The 15,486-nt window shown below is 51.1% G+C and overlaps 1 protein-coding gene across 10 annotated transcripts in view; it reads right to left on the minus strand.

Annotated features, from left to right (window-relative positions):
* AGAP1 (ArfGAP with GTPase domain, ankyrin repeat and PH domain 1) overlaps positions 1–15,486 on the minus strand; it is a 576,306-nt gene that overhangs the window by 278,046 nt on the left and 282,774 nt on the right. For all 10 annotated transcript variants that reach the window (XM_060414900.1, XM_027967353.3, XM_027967343.3 and 7 more), the window contains exon 9: positions 10,459–10,551. In XM_060414900.1, coding sequence (XP_060270883.1) covers positions 10,459–10,551 — 93 coding nt within the window. The remainder of the gene's footprint in view (positions 1–10,458; positions 10,552–15,486) is intronic.

Below are 15,486 nucleotides of genomic sequence, written 5' to 3' on the forward strand. Positions count from 1 at the left end.
AGTATGGGGACGCAGAGAGTATGGATGATGCACGCGTCCACGAGGCAGGGAAGACAGAGGCAAAATCCCAAGCCCTGACGAGGTATCAGGGCAGCGAGGAGAGGGGACCCTGCATCTCCTGGAAGGGAATGCACATGAAATGGGCCCTGAGAACAGGCAGGCTGTACCAAGCACAAACTGAGGGACCAACCAAAGCTGGGAGCTCAACATGCATGAGGATGGAAGGGAAGGAACCCTGAGGGACCCCCAATGCCTGGCCATCTGGTGATGCTGGCCTCTCTCGTGAGCCAGTCCCTCTCTGGGCCTGCGGGTGACCTTGATGTGGCTATAGCCCAAGGACCGCAGTTGGTCCAGGTGCCAGACAGCAGGTGCTTTAGAGGACAGCCCCCTCCCCAACCCCCACATAAACACCCTGCCCTGCTGGAAACCCACAAAGAGGATACCATGCCGTGACCTTTAGCCTGGTCTAGCAAAGATGGTCAGTGTAGGCACAGATTCAATCAGGGGTGGATGGCAAAGGCTCTTGTGGCCACACATGCTAGACGATTCCTGGGTGTGACCCCCACCTCCGCCCTCACAGCTCGGTAACCTCGGCAGGGTGACCCAACCTCCCTAGGTCAGGGACGCCTCATCTGTCATGGGCAGTGAGTTGTGTCTGAGGTTGGCGGAGAATTAAGTGAGGTCATGTGACTAAGGCGTCTAACACAGTAACTGATGCAGAGTGAGGGCCCAGGAGGACGGCCAGCGTTCTTATTATAAATCGAACACAGCAACGATCTGGTCAATCGCGAGGGCTTTCTAAGCAGGCGGAGACATTAGCGGACGAGCAGAGCAGGGTATGGTTCTGACTGAGCAGGGGAAGACTAGCTTTGGGAAGGGGGAAGGCAATGGCACCCACGCCAGTACTCTTGCCTGGAGAATCCCATGGGCAGAGGAGCCTGGTGGGCTGCAGTCCATAGGGTCTCTAGGAGTCGGACACGACTGAGCGACTTCACTTTCACTTTTCACTTTCATGCATTGGAGAAGGAAATGGCAACCCACTCCAGTGTTCTTGCCTGGAGAACCCCAGGGACAGGGGAGCCTGGTGGGCTGCCGTCTATGGGGTCGCATAGAGTCGGACACAACTGAAGCGGCTCAGCAGCAGCAGCAGCAGCCTTGGGAAGGCACTAAGATGTAATAGTGTTTTATTTGAAGTATAGTTGATTGACAGTGTTAGTTCCAGGTGTGCAACACAGGGATTCAGTTACACACACAACCCCTCCATATATACATATTCTTGTTGAGATTCTTTTACTCTATAGTGTCATTCCAGAATTCTGGGTATAATTCCTTGTGTTGTACAGTAGGCCCTGGGTGATCGAGTTTGATATAGTAGTGCATATCCAGGCTTCCCTGGTAGCTCAGCTGGTAAAGAATCCGCCTGCAATGCAGGTTCGATTCCTGGGTCTGGAAGATCCTTTGGAGAAGGGATAGGCTACCCACTCCAGTATTCTTGGGTTCCCCTGGTAGCTCAGCAGGTAAGAGAACCCACCTGCAATGAGGGAGACCTGGGTTCAATCCCTGGGTCAGGAAGATCCCCTGGAGGAGGGCATGGCAACCTACTCCAGTATTCTTGCCTGGAGTAATCCCATGGACAGAGGAGCCTGGTGGGCTACAGTCCATGAGGTCACAGAGAGTCGGGCACAACGGAGCGACTAAGCCCAGCACGGTGTGTATCTGTTAGTCCTGAATTCCGAATTTATCCATCTCTCCCACGTTCCCCTTGGGTACCTACGAGTTTGTTTTCTGTGTCTGTGAGTCTATTTTGGTTTCGTGAGTAAGGTCGTTTGTAACATGTTTTTAAATTCTACGTATAGGTGATGTAATACGGTGTTTCTCCGTCTCTGTCTGACTCACTTCACTCAGTATGATCATCTCTAGGTCCGTCCATGCTGCTGCAGTTGGCATCATTTCATTCCTTTTTACGCCTGAGGAACGTTCCACTGAATACATGCACATCTTTTTTAACCATTCACCTGTTGATGGACATAAAACATGACATTTTGACAGCCAGTGTGATTCTTCCTGCCAGAAAGCAAGGTGCTCACTTGTTTCAGACTTTCTATTCACAGAGAAAGAAATCCGAGCTGGCCTTGAGTGTGAAGTCACTTCAGTTGTGTCCACCTCTTTGCAACCCTATGGACCATAGCTTGCTAGGCTCCTCTGGCCAAGGGATTCTCTAGGCAAGAATACTGGAGTGGGTTGTCATGCCCTCCTCCAGGGGATCTTCCTGACCCGGGGATCAAACTTGTGTCCCTTGTGACTCCTGCATTGCAGGCGCATCTTTACCACTAGCGCCACCTGGGAAGTTGGCCTTAACTGTCATAAGATGCACTGTTGAGAGGGAGATACAGGCTGAGCAAAAGGGAACATTTCTTTCCTGCGGGATGAGGGCTTCTCTCACTGCGGTGGTCTCTCCTGTGGCAGAGCACAGGCTCCAGGGCGCGCGGGCTTCAGCACTTGCAACTCATGGGCTCCAGAGCACTGGCCCAATAGCTGTGCGTCACAGGCTTAGCCGCTGCAAGGCAGGTGGGATCTTCCCAGACCAGGGGTTGAACCTGTATCCCCGCATGGGCAGATGGATTCGTCCCCACGAGACCACCAGAGAAGACCCCCACTTAATAGCACATAAAGTGCCTCATCGGCATCACCTGTATTATGCTCCTGTAGCCCTTCTGACCAAGGGAAGGATTAGGTTAACCTGCTCTGTAGATTTAAACATAAACTCTGGGCCTTGTATTTTGTGGTCGATGTCATTTCTTGCAGCATTTTGAGCATTTTGTACAGACCACGCCGGCATCCACCTACATGAGCCAAAGCGTCAGGGGGCTGTGGAAGGTCTGCCCTCTCATGGCAGATGGACGAAGGGAAGTTCCCACCGAGGCATCCAGACCTTCCAGAGTGTTCTGCCAACAACACTCTGATGGCTGAGGAGCTGGATGAAAAGCATGTGATGCCCCCACCTGACCCATTAAATTAATCATCATAATCGGCGACGTCTGCCGGGGTCCAGGCTGGATGCGGTCCTCCCCGGGCGCTGTGCACCCAAGTGAGGTGAATTAGGTTCAGGGCGCCAGGTCGGCGTCAGCAAATTACCTGCTTCTGGGGAGCGGACTGGGCCCCGGTGGGTGCAGGCAGAGCTGATTGCCACACGGGTGAGCGACATCTTCTCAGGGCGCTGGTGCCCAGGGGCCCTGCTGTGGTCGGGGCCAGCAGGAGCCCCGTGGACACAGCTCCACGTGTTCTGGGAGAAGGGCAGGGGCCCTGCTGTGGTGAGGGGCAAGCAGGAGCCCCGTGGACACGGCCCCCATGTGTCCTGGGAGAAAGGCAGGGGCCCCGCTATGGTGAGGGGCAAGCAGGAGCCCCGTGGACACGGCCCCATGTGTCCTGGGAGAAGGGCAGGGGCCCCGCTATGGTGAGGGGCAAGCAGGAGCCCCATGGACATGGCCCCACATGTCCTGGGAGAAGGGCAGGGGCCTCGCTGTGGTTGGGGCCATGGACATGGCCCCACATGTCCTGGAAGAAGGGCAGGACACGGCCCCCATGTGTCCTGGGAGAAAGGCAGGGGCCCGGCTGTAGCCAGGGGCAAGCAGGAGCCCCATGGACATGGCCCCACATGTCCTGGGAGAAGGGCAGGGGCCTCGCTGTGGTTGGGGCCAGCAGGAGCCCCATGGACATGGCCCCACATGTCCTGGAAGAAGGGCAGGGGCCCTGCTGTGGTCAGGGGCCAGCAGGAGCCCCGTGGACACGGCCCCCATGTGTCCTGGGAGAAGGGCAGGGGCCCTGCTGTGGTCAGGGGCAAGCAGGAGCCCCGTGGACACGGCCCCACGTGTCCAGGGAGAAGGGCAGGGCCACCTCTTTCTTTCCCATCCAGTCTGCCTACACTTTCATCTCGCTCACCAATCTTGGTGGCTCTGTGAAAGCAGATGATGGCCGGATGCCTGACCAACTGGCTGTGAACGGTGTCAGACGTTCCGGGGACGTCAAAAGTGAGCGGCATCGTGGCTTTTATTCTGCAGATGCCACACGATCCAGCCCCTAGTGTGCGTTCCAGGTACCAGACCACGCAGGTCAGAGGCCTAGGGCAGGCTGGCCAGGGGGTTAACTCGAGGTTCCTTTCACTGAATTGATAACTGCTGCTTTCTACTCGACTGAGAATCAAACACACACACGGCTTCACAGCAGCTCGTGGTGATGGCAGGGCGCTGGGGAAGGCCACCCAGGCCGCTCTGCCTCTATGTCCTGGGAAGGGCTTCCCCACAGCTTCAGGGGCTACAGGAAGGGCTCTGTGCTTACTGGCAGCTCTCTGCCCCAGAGGTGGCCAAAGTCCCATCAGGGTTCAAGGCCAAAATTCAGAATTCTTTGAAAAGTCACATGAAACCACAAAGGATCTACCGTATATAGCACAAGGAGTTCTACTCAACATCTGTGATAACCTATACGAGAAGAGACTCTAAAGCAGACTGAATACATGTATACCTATAACGAGGCGTTTCCCAGCTGGCCCTACTGGTAAAGAATCCTCCTGCAGTGCAGCAGACATAAGAGGCATGGGTTCAATCCTCGGGTCGGGAAGATCTCCTGGAGGAGGGCATGGCAACCCACTCTAGTATTCTTGCCTGGAGAATCCCCACGGACAGAGGAGCCTGGTGGGATACAGTCCATGAGGCTGCAGAGAGCCTGACACAACTGAGATGACTTAGTACGCACGTGTGCATACGTATAACTGACTCTGCTGTACGCCTGAAACTGACGCAACATGGTAGATCAACTCTGCTCCAATAAAATTTAAAAGACGAAATAAAATGCTCCCAACTTAGGTTGATAAAAAGGAAAGAACACAAATAGAGAATCACGTGAAGACACTTAGTGTTTGGTGTTTCCATGGATCCCAGAATTAAGCAGCTGACCTGGGTCTCCAGCAGCACCTCAGACCCAGGTTCCGAGAAAGTGCCCCCGGGTTGGACCGGGCAGAGCTAGGACCACACAGAGCGGGTGGCTCCCAGGCCCGCCACAGCCCAGTTTCTCGCACATACCGTTCTGCCTGCGTTTGCTGAAGGACAACAGGGACTTCTTTCTTTCAAAATAGCAACCAGTGGACGAAATTTAAAAAAAAGAAAAATTCTGAAAGCAGGAAGCAAGCAGATGCAGTGTTTCGCCTGTTAATCTCTAACAGCTCTCTGAGCCTCGCCAGCACTTAAATCTCCAAGACAAAAGCCACCAGGCCAGGGGCGCCCCAGCCTCATCCAGACAGGCCTGTGGAGCCTTGCTGAAGGGGTCCACGCAGACTCTGAGGGGTCCTCGCTGCAGCCAGATTTACAGGGGGGCATTTACAGTGCTATTCTGGAGTCTCCCCGCCCAACTAACCTGCAGAAGCCCACCCCTTAGGGCTCACCTGTCAAGGGGGCCAGGGGTTGGGAGGGATCTTGACCAGATAAACACCATCAGTCTGTCTGCAGGGGAGGAAGGACAGACAGACAGAAGCGTGATAAAGCAGACAGTATTCACTTTTTCACTCTCTGAAACCGCACGAGACAACACTTAGTGAGGTGTTTGCTTGTTTTCCCTTTTGTCCTCACATACAAAAGATACACACAGGTATTTTCAACGTGTGAGCAGGATCAACTGACCAAGAATGTTGTTCAGTCGCTCCGTCATGTCTGAGTCTTTGCAGCCCCACGGACTGCTGCACGCCAGGCTTCCCGGTCCTCCACTGTCTCCTGGGGTTTGCTCAGATTCACAAGCATCGAGTCGGTGATGATGTCTAACCCTCTCATCCAAGATTCTACAAACTCAAACGTTCACACTCTAGCGTGTGTTACTGGGTGTGAGGTGAGGCCCTGAGGTCTGTGTTTTCAGGGTGAACATCAGAGGCAGGAGGAGTCCGGAAGCGAAACAGGACAGGCTGAGTATATGGACCATCATATAGAGACGAAAAAACTCGGGAGAGAGGGAAATAAAAAAGAGCACACAGCTGCCGTCCCCCAAACAGACCTCCCATCTGCCACCCACGATTTGCATGTCACCTTCTCCGGGCTCATTTGTACTTCATTAACTGCCATTGACTTAACAAGATTTATGCAAATGACACCATAGGAGCTCCCTAACTCCCACTGCAATCAAGTGATTATGTATGTACAACTCTCCACAGCAATGAAAAATTAATACGTGACAAGCCCACTCGCCGCTGAGCCGGGCCTCTGGCTTTTCCTTTTCCTTGCTTTTTGCTTTTACATTTCTATTCGAAGAGACCTGATCGCCATAGTTTAGGAGGAGGAGGAGGCTGGGATGAGGAGGCAGATGGAGGAGGAGGAGGAGGAGGAAGGAAGGAAAGGCACACGAAGGAGAAGCAGACCTCTTTGAACCGAATCTCCACTGAGACTCAGAAAGGACAAAGAACGTGGAGGTGGGCCCAGGTCCTCAAAAACGGAAGTTATTTTGCAGACGATGTCACATTCTCGATGAGAAAGCTTTCATGGGGGAAGGAGGGGAGACAGGATCATTGCCCACCATCCGTGGACAGCTCCTCCCACGCTGGGCCGAGGAGAACCTCCGTCTCAGAGCCAACAGGCAAGCTGTAAAACGTGAGCCGGACGCGGTTAAAATAACCCACCGGAACACGCTTCATCTGCAAAGACACGCGTCAGACTGCCAAGCGTGATGAAGACACGGCCTCACCCGTGTCCTGAACTGCCCCAGACAAGACTCCTGTGCGCCGTGGTGGAGAGAGAGCCTGTGATGGTCCCCAAGCCACCCCCGGCCCAGCCCCACAGAAGAGCCGGAGGCTCAGGAGGAGGACTTCTCTGTCTTTAGGGCCTGTGAGCCGGGGTTCAGGGCCCCAACACGCAGACCCAGTCCCAAATGGGGGCTGAGCGTGGAGACAGGGGCTCAGATGCTGGTGGGAAGGATAGGCAACGGAGAAGGGATGCAGGGGCCCCAGGCAACGTGTGGACCCGTGTCCCTGCAGACGTGTGGTGCTGCAGGCATATCTCAGAAGATTCCTCTCCTTGGGCACGAGGTACTTGTCTGAGGCTGGGGGCACACGTTTAATTCAAGGCATGTAACTCTGCTTCCTAAGCTTTCTTTTTATTTCTTGGCTGTGCCGTGTCGCTTGTGGGATCTTAGTTCCTCGACCAAGGGTCGAACACCCTCGGCAGTAAGAGTGCAGAGCCCTAACCACTGGACTGCAAGGGAATTCCCTTCCTAAGCTTTCTGAAGGCTTCTGGCCAACAGGCAGCGTAGGGTGCATGGCTGCATGGGCTCAGGGGCCAGGTTCGAATCCCAGCCCCTCGGCTTCCAAAGGGGCCTGGTCTGGAAAGCTTGCACCACAAGGATTTAATTTAAAAATGAAGGTAACACAGTTATGTCAACTGTGGCAGTGTCGAGGGTTCAGAGAGATATTACGTGAACGCTTAGCAAATACTAAGCAGTCACTTAATTGTTCAGGCCTGCAGTGTCTAGAACATTCTGGCAGGTGCTGCTCTATCTGGGCCCCGTCCTCCACAATCCTCTCGCTTCTTTTCTACTAGCTGATGTCATCCCTGGCAGGCTGAGGAGTCCAGACTACCTCTAAGGGTCTCCGTTCCTTTATAAAAATATAGATGTATCTACACGTTTGTGTGCAAACGCACACCAGTCTGTGTGGCCCACAGCAAGGCTCCAACATGTCCTGAGCACAGTGAATCTGAAAATCTGGTTTTACCAGAATCTAAAAATCCTCTCCGGCATCGCCTCATCTCAGCATCCCAAGGGACTCGGTACTATCTGGAGCCCAATTCCCAGATGCGGAGTCCAAGGCTGGGCATGTTCTGCCTCAAGGAGACTCTGACTCGCCAGGTATGGTCTCCAGGACGCAGGTTTCCCATGTCTGTACGTAGAGGCAGCTATGAGAGACAGCAGCTGGCTAGGCTGCCTGTGTCAGGATGCCCCAGGAAACCAGACCACGGCTGAAGGGGTAAGCTGGATTATTTTGAACATTTACTACTGAAAGGCTTCCCAGGACAGGGTAATACCCGACTTACCCTTGACCGTCAGCCTCCAGATGGAAAGCCTGGCCTGTACAGCAAGCCCTTGTGCAGAGGCGCAGGCCAGAAACTGAGGGAAGGGAGGCCCCACCCACACCGGGGACCAGCCTGACTGGGGTGGCGGCCAGCACGCCCACCTGAGCCCATGGGGTACCCGATCCAGCACCCCCAAAAGGAAATGTCCCAGGATGGATACTTTAAATGAGAGGGAAAGAGTTCAGTGATTTTCCCAATTTTAGTTGAAAGAGCATCAACAGATTGAAAATTACACATTAAAATTGCCTTATGTGGAGAGTTAGGTTTATATCAATAAGTAATTGCACAAAGAATAAGCAACTGTGCCTGCATCTCTACAGGAGAGAAAGCCTTTAGGAGCAGTCAAAACCAGATTCACAGACACAGAGGACAGACGTGCCAAGGGGAGAGAGGGGGGGTGCGAGTGAAGGACCGGGGGTATGGGGTTAGCAGACACAGCTGATTACACACGGGATGGATCAACAACAGGGCCCTGCTGTGGAGCGCAGGGAGCTGGGTTCAGTATCCTGTGCGAAACCAACGTGGAAAAAAATACAAATATATACATATGTACATGTATACACACACACATGTGTGTATATATATGTGTGTGTCTGTCAGGGGGGTGTGTTTATGGGGCTTTCCAGGTGGCGCTAGTGGTAGAGAACCTACCTGCCAGTGAAGGGGATGTAAGAAACTCGGGTTCGATCCCTGGGTCAGGAAGATCTCCAGGAGGAGGAAATGGCAGCCCACTCCGATCCTGTCTGGAGAACTCCACAGACAGAGGGGGGACTTCATGCACCAAGGGCTCACTATGCATATAGTGGCGTGCTCAGCACTTCAGTCGCGTCCAACTCTGTGCGACCCCAGGCACTGCAGCCCCCTAGGCTCCTCTGTCTACGGAATTCTCCAAGCAAGGATTTTGGAATGAGTTGCCATTTCAACCTCCAGGAGATCTCCCCGACCCAAGGATCGAACCCGAGTTTCTTATGTCTCCTGCATTGGCAGGTGGGTTCTTACCACTAGCGCCACCTGGGAAGCCCCATAAACACACCCCATAAATACATATGAATGTATGTGTACGTATATGTACAGACATATATATACACACACACATATAATTAAGTCACTCTGATGTACAGCAGAAATTAAACACAGCATTGTAAATCGACTATACTTCAATTAAAAACAAAAAGGCGAACAGCAGGAGGGAAGGAGACTGCTCTCAGTGGCTCTCTGCGCTAGCCTACACATCAGTTCCCCCGTCTCTGAAGGTGTCTTGTGAAACCCCGTGGACTTCCGCCTCTGTCTCACCTGTGATGCTGGGGCCCGCCCCACACCTGCATGCAGAAACTGCCCCGTCCGCAAGTGAAGCCGGAGGCTACCTGTTTCAAGTGGAAAGACTCTAGCCCTCCTGAAGGGTGGCCAATGCCAACACGAGCTCCTACAGGATTCATGAACCTGTCCAGGTACAAGTGCAGAGGCAGAGCTGTCATCCTGCCCACTGACTCCTCCTCTCCTTAAGCAGAAAACACTCGAAACCAACCGGCCTTCTTCAGCAAACTAAGAGACGGCGTTTCCAAAAGCCATGCTGCTGGGCTGAACACTTTCATTTCATTTCCCTGGGAACTATCACAGCCAAATAGGTCTTGTGAATTCCCCTTTTCCTTGAGACATAAAGTCATTTGGTACCCGGCTTCTGGGCTAATGAAAACCGATTCCAGGCTAGCGACATAGGCCAAAACAAATGCCTGCGTTCGAGTCCTGTTGTGTAATGAGGAAGTTTAATTAAGGCCCCACATTACAGCTGTAAATGTTCCTTTATATAATAAGGTCTAAATGAAACTGAACCTAATCAAAGTTACAATTCCTTCATTAGCAAATTACAAACAAGAGCACACAGCTGACACACCGGCTATGATTATCACAACTAATTGCCTCGTTGCTACAAACCAGCCTGAAACCGTGTTCAGATGTCCGTCTGCGAGAGCAAATTAGGGCCACGTCGGGCTATTCCTGTGATCACAAGGGGCTCTTGTACGGGGATCTGATTTACCCCTGTTGCCTGGCGGCCAGCGGCCCAATCAAAGCCGCGCTACAAAGGCAGCCTTTGAAGCCAGCGCGGTCTCGAAACGCACTCCATATGCAGGCGGGCAGACTGCACTTCATTAGGTCTGTTGTCACATTTCCCCTCTTCTTATTCTAATGATCCTATTTTAATACACACAGGAACCTCTTCTAATTGATGTCAAGTGAGTGACTTCTACATTCATCAGCGGAGCACATCAAACAAACCTTGGCGCGCGAGCCAGCCTCACGGCGAGGAGAGGCCCGGGTGTGTCTCCGGCTACAGGGCCGGGCAGGGGGGGAGCCGCGTTACCTGTTTAATTGGGATGGCTCGACCGCTCCCGATGCTGTCCGCCCGACTCTCCAGGCCTTTCTTCTCTTTGTCTGGGTCACTCCCTTTCCGAGACTGAAAAGCAAAAATAAAGTTAGCATTTGAGGAAGGTCTGCGGTTCACAGACTGGGGAGGTGAAACCCACCTGCATAGCTTCTGCAAAATACACAAGCCCTGAAGAAGCCCTGCACAAGCCGTGTGTGTACCCACGTGTACAAGCTGTGCGTGTAACCACATGTACCAGCTGTGCGTGTACCCACGTGTATCAGCTGTGTGTGTATCCACATGTACCAGCCGTGCGTGTACCCACGTGCACGAGCTGTGCGTGTATCCATGTGTACCAGCCGTGTGTGTACCCACGTGTACGAGCTGTGCGTGTATCCACGTGTACCAGCTGTGCATGTACCCATGTGTACCAGCTGTGCATGCACCCCCATGTATGAGCTGTGCATTACCCACATGTACCAGCTGTGCATGTATACACATGTACCAGCTGTGTGTACCCCCATGTGAGAGCTGTGTGTGTACCCATGTGTACCAGCTGTGCGTGTACCCCCATGTATGAGCTGTGCATGTACCCACATGTACCAGCTGTGCGTGTACCCACATGTACCAGCTGTGCGTGTACCAAGTATGAGCTGTGCGTGTACCCACATGTACCAGCTGTGCGTGTACCCACATGTACCAGCTGTCCATGTACCAAGTATGAGCTGTGCGTGTACCCACATGTACCAGCTGTGTGTGTCCCCATGTGTACCAGCTGTGTGTGTACCCAAATGGATGAGCTGTATGTGTACCCATGTGCATGCGCACATATCCCAAGAACTGACTGCTGAGCGTCCATCGTCACCGAGCCATCACGTTACAGGAAATTTTCTAAACTTTCCTTCCCACTTTTCCACTGCAAAATCATCTTTTAATTCTTCTGTAAAGAAGTTCAAAATTCAATTACGAGAAGCCAATGGACCATACAGGAAAGTAACGCCCAACAGGAAAACACATTCCGAAGCTGCAGCTAAATCCAGCCGAGGAGAAAAGGACTCCTCGCTGCTTGTTTGGGAAACCTGTGACATAAATGTATATATTTAATTAACATCTGAAGGATTTTAAAAATTCTATTAACGTCTCAGCTGTGCAATTCAACGGGATACTCCTAATTCATATTGAGCTGCCATTAATGTTCCTTTTTATTGCTTCTGGAGAGTCAGAAAAGAGCGAATTCAAAGTTAAACTAGTGTTAATATACCACAGAAAATAACCGAGGGGAAAGAAAGTTGAAGATATCTTTGGGGGGAAACTGAGCGGCTTTGTTTGCCAAGTTCCTGACAGTTTTCTTGGCAATAACGATGTGCATGCATGCCCAGGAGGAGGGCGGCCAGCAGGGAGGGTGTCAACGGGGGCCCCAGGGAAGCCACCCCAGGACACCATGACCTGGGGACATTGAAGGAGCAACCACAGCTAAGTCTCCATCGCTTGGTGGCATGAGAAACTGTGAGCACGATGATTTTCTGACAGATTTATTTTATTATGAGAGAAAGATCTGAGACTCGTCCTCCTTAATAACTGTGCTGACAAGTGACAACTCCACTCCATTACTTTTCAATGGGAACATTACTCACGCAATGTTGAAAATGGAGAAACATTTTCATGTGCTTTTCAAATCTGAGATGATATATGAAATGAGCAGACTTCGTGGTGTCCAGTGCGGCAATGAGAAGCTAATGAAATCCGGTTTTAAAGGGTGTGACATGGCGCTGCTGATATATGTGTATATATATATTTTTAATATTAAATGGAATGATGTCATGGGGTATGAGGAGAAAAGTTCCCATGATGTAAACCCAGATCAGGGACTGCAATGAGCCCACGGGCTCCACAGAAGACAGGCTTCTCTGATGATGCTAAGAAGCTGACATTATTTACTGAGCACCTACTAAGAGCCAGGCACTGTGCACTTGATTCTTTGGGATGCTAGAAGCTTGGAATGAGGTACCAGGAAACGGAACAAGTTACACACAGAAAGTTGTGGAAGAATGTAAAATGTAATGTTTAACCTTTGGGCTTGGTGGGAAATAAATAGAGATTTATCAATTCCTTGTCATGAACTTTAGTTAAAGAATTAGGGGCTCGCTTTTCTCTTTAATTAATTAACCATTTAATTAATAACCTGCGGTAAGAGCTATGTAACAGCTCTTACATGAGTTCTCTTTTCCCTGTGTCTCAGTTCATGAGAAACCTGGAATTTGAGGTTGCTATCTGTAAATGAGATTTGAAGCTCACAGGGATGACATTTAAAATTGTTTCAAATCAATAGAGACCACTAATGGTACTTTGGAATTTTGAGAATTCTGAATTTCTAAATATGGAAATCTGTCTTCATTATTCTCTATTAATCAGAATAATTAACAAAACAAACATTTAAAAAAAAAATTAACATCTTCCTCAAGGCAGCACATCTGTCTCCATAGCCACTCTGTCGTCAGAGAATTCCAGATTCCACAGGAAGCATGATCAGGAACTAAACTCCACTTCTGATCACATACCCTGAGATGAATGAGGGGGAAACTGAGGGGAAACTTCCCCGCCAAAATGTAGCAGAAATTCCCGATTACTCTCACACTTGGGTGGAGAGAACCATCAAACTAAAGCTTCATGGACAGAGAGGTGATAGTTTGTTAGGCAGAAGGGTTTACTGTCTCTCCATCCTACAGTGACTTTTGGTATAGCAGTCTGTGATATATATCATAAAATGGAAATCCAACAGCCAAACTAAACCAAACCCGTTGGACATGAAATACCGCAGCACGCAGATTCCCAGGGAGGCCTCCTGTTACTTCTGCCAGCCCCGAGACTACACCACCCACAGCACAGCCTCACAATGCCACTCAAATGGCTCGGCGAAAGCGTCAGATCCAGAGCGGCCCTGGGTACCGCTGCTGGGGGTCCAGGAGTGAGTGTGCAAGGCACCCGCCTGGCACACCACCAGAACCCTAACAGCAGTTTATCACACCCAACACAGAAAGCCACGGGGAGCCGAGAGAGCGACCGCAGAGCCTCTGCACACAGCGAACGCAGCAGAAAGGAAGGCCAGGATAAACCTAATCACCCCCTCCGTCAGAGACACGTTCAGCTGCCCCTCGGTGATAAAGGAAGCTGTGAGGGGCACCCCACCAGCGGCCTGCTCCTGAGAACAAGGAGCAGCACGGCCAAGCACCCTCGCTATCACACCGAGACCCGCCTTCCCGCCTCCAACCGATGAGGGAGTCCAAGACTGCTGGGGCACACTGTCAGAGGATCCTCGCTCCCTGCCCTGCAGAAGACAAAATACCATTCAAACAGGTCTATTTATACTATCAATTCTGCTGCCTTATTTTTTACAGAGAGTCTCTATGAACTGGGTAATGGCTTTTCACAATCTTTGGTTACTGGGTATGCTTGGCTCTGTTCTGGGGTGTCGGCATTATATGGCAAGCTTTGAGAAATAAGCACGTAAGTGCCATCAGGATTATAAATGGTCCACCAGACAATTTGCACACACGTAGAGGAGTGCGTTTAAGCCGTGGACGCAGATAACAGACACTGCATCCAAAGGGATGCCGATCCCCAGATGGGGGCGTGGGGGGGAGGGGGATGGATATTCTGGAGGTGCACTCTTCATCTATGACGGGGTTATTTCTAGCATAAGTAGCAGCAGCAGTGGCAGGGAAATGTGCGCAGTCTATGAGCTGCAGGGTGAGTACATGCATGTGTTTTTAAATTCCTGTATGTTTGAAAATACTTCCTAGTAAAATATTTGAACCACATGTTAATAAATCAGGGCTATGAAACTACTCATCCTAAGAACATATATTACAGAACCAGGAATTCGATGGATATAGCCTTTAAATATTTTTTTCGAAATATTTTTTTTTCAAAGAAATAAGCAAGATATGATATCATTCAGCTTTTTTATTAGTGACTGATGGCTCCTACTGCTAACAGAACACAAAACTTGCTACTAGAGGAGAGATCTGCAAGTTCATAGTCTTTCGTAAAAGGTGTGTGTGTGATTTATTTTTGCTCAGATTTTGGCTTATTTTTGCATGTGTGCGTATACAGACAGAAGCATCTGGGACTGAAGAATGTTAGCCCAGGGTGGCACACTACAGGTCACTTTATAAAATTTATAAGCATGGTGTTTGCAGACTGGTGTGTGTACTACTTAATTAATGCTGGCCTCTTTAGGAGGATTTCGTAAGTAAGGAAGATGAAGCTCCTTCATCTGGGCATTACCGTCCCAGCCTGAGTGGGTTTTCACTCACTAAGACTGGTCGATGTAAGGCACTTCCATCCTCCTAATACACATTTTTCAGTAAATACGCTTTTCGCTAATTGGAGCCAGTGATTACTAACAATCGCCAGGGATGAGGAGGCTATGACATTTTACATATTTAAGAATCGGAGCAAACCGGTAACAAGGAGAATCTAGTTTCTTAATTGGCCACGATTTCAAAATCAATTTGCCTCTTGTCATTCCCTGGGTGACACTGACATCTAGTGGAGTTATCACTTCTGAGATCTTCAGCGTGCAACGCCCACCCGTCACCATCACCATCAGCGCCGGCGCTTTGTTCGGTGTCAAAGCTGGCAGTGATGAGGATACAGGTTTTCAGTCTTCTCCCTCAACGCCATGATGCAAACCTGCCGTGAAGGTAGCTTCTTCACGACCCCAATTCCTGTTCCCACTAGTGACACAGTGCAATGGATTCAGCTTCTGAAAGGGTTTACTCTCAGGCCACTTTCCAACATGGAGAGACCAAGCCTCGATCCCGCCCTGGTTCACAGGCAGGCCCTCGCCTCCATCACCAGCTGCAGGAATTACGACGTGATCAATGGGGATTTCCAGTCACCATAAGGATGGGTCTGCACTGGTTCTGGCCCTGCCCCACCCGGCGTGGACAGCTAGCCGCTGTCTGGGCACCTGGACTCGGTGTATACATGTGCGCGCGGCTCCAACTGTGTGGGCGGAGG

The sequence above is a fragment of the Ovis aries genome, chromosome 1 (assembly GCF_016772045.2).
Source record: "Ovis aries strain OAR_USU_Benz2616 breed Rambouillet chromosome 1, ARS-UI_Ramb_v3.0, whole genome shotgun sequence".
Classification (NCBI taxonomy): domain Eukaryota; kingdom Metazoa; phylum Chordata; class Mammalia; order Artiodactyla; family Bovidae; genus Ovis; species Ovis aries.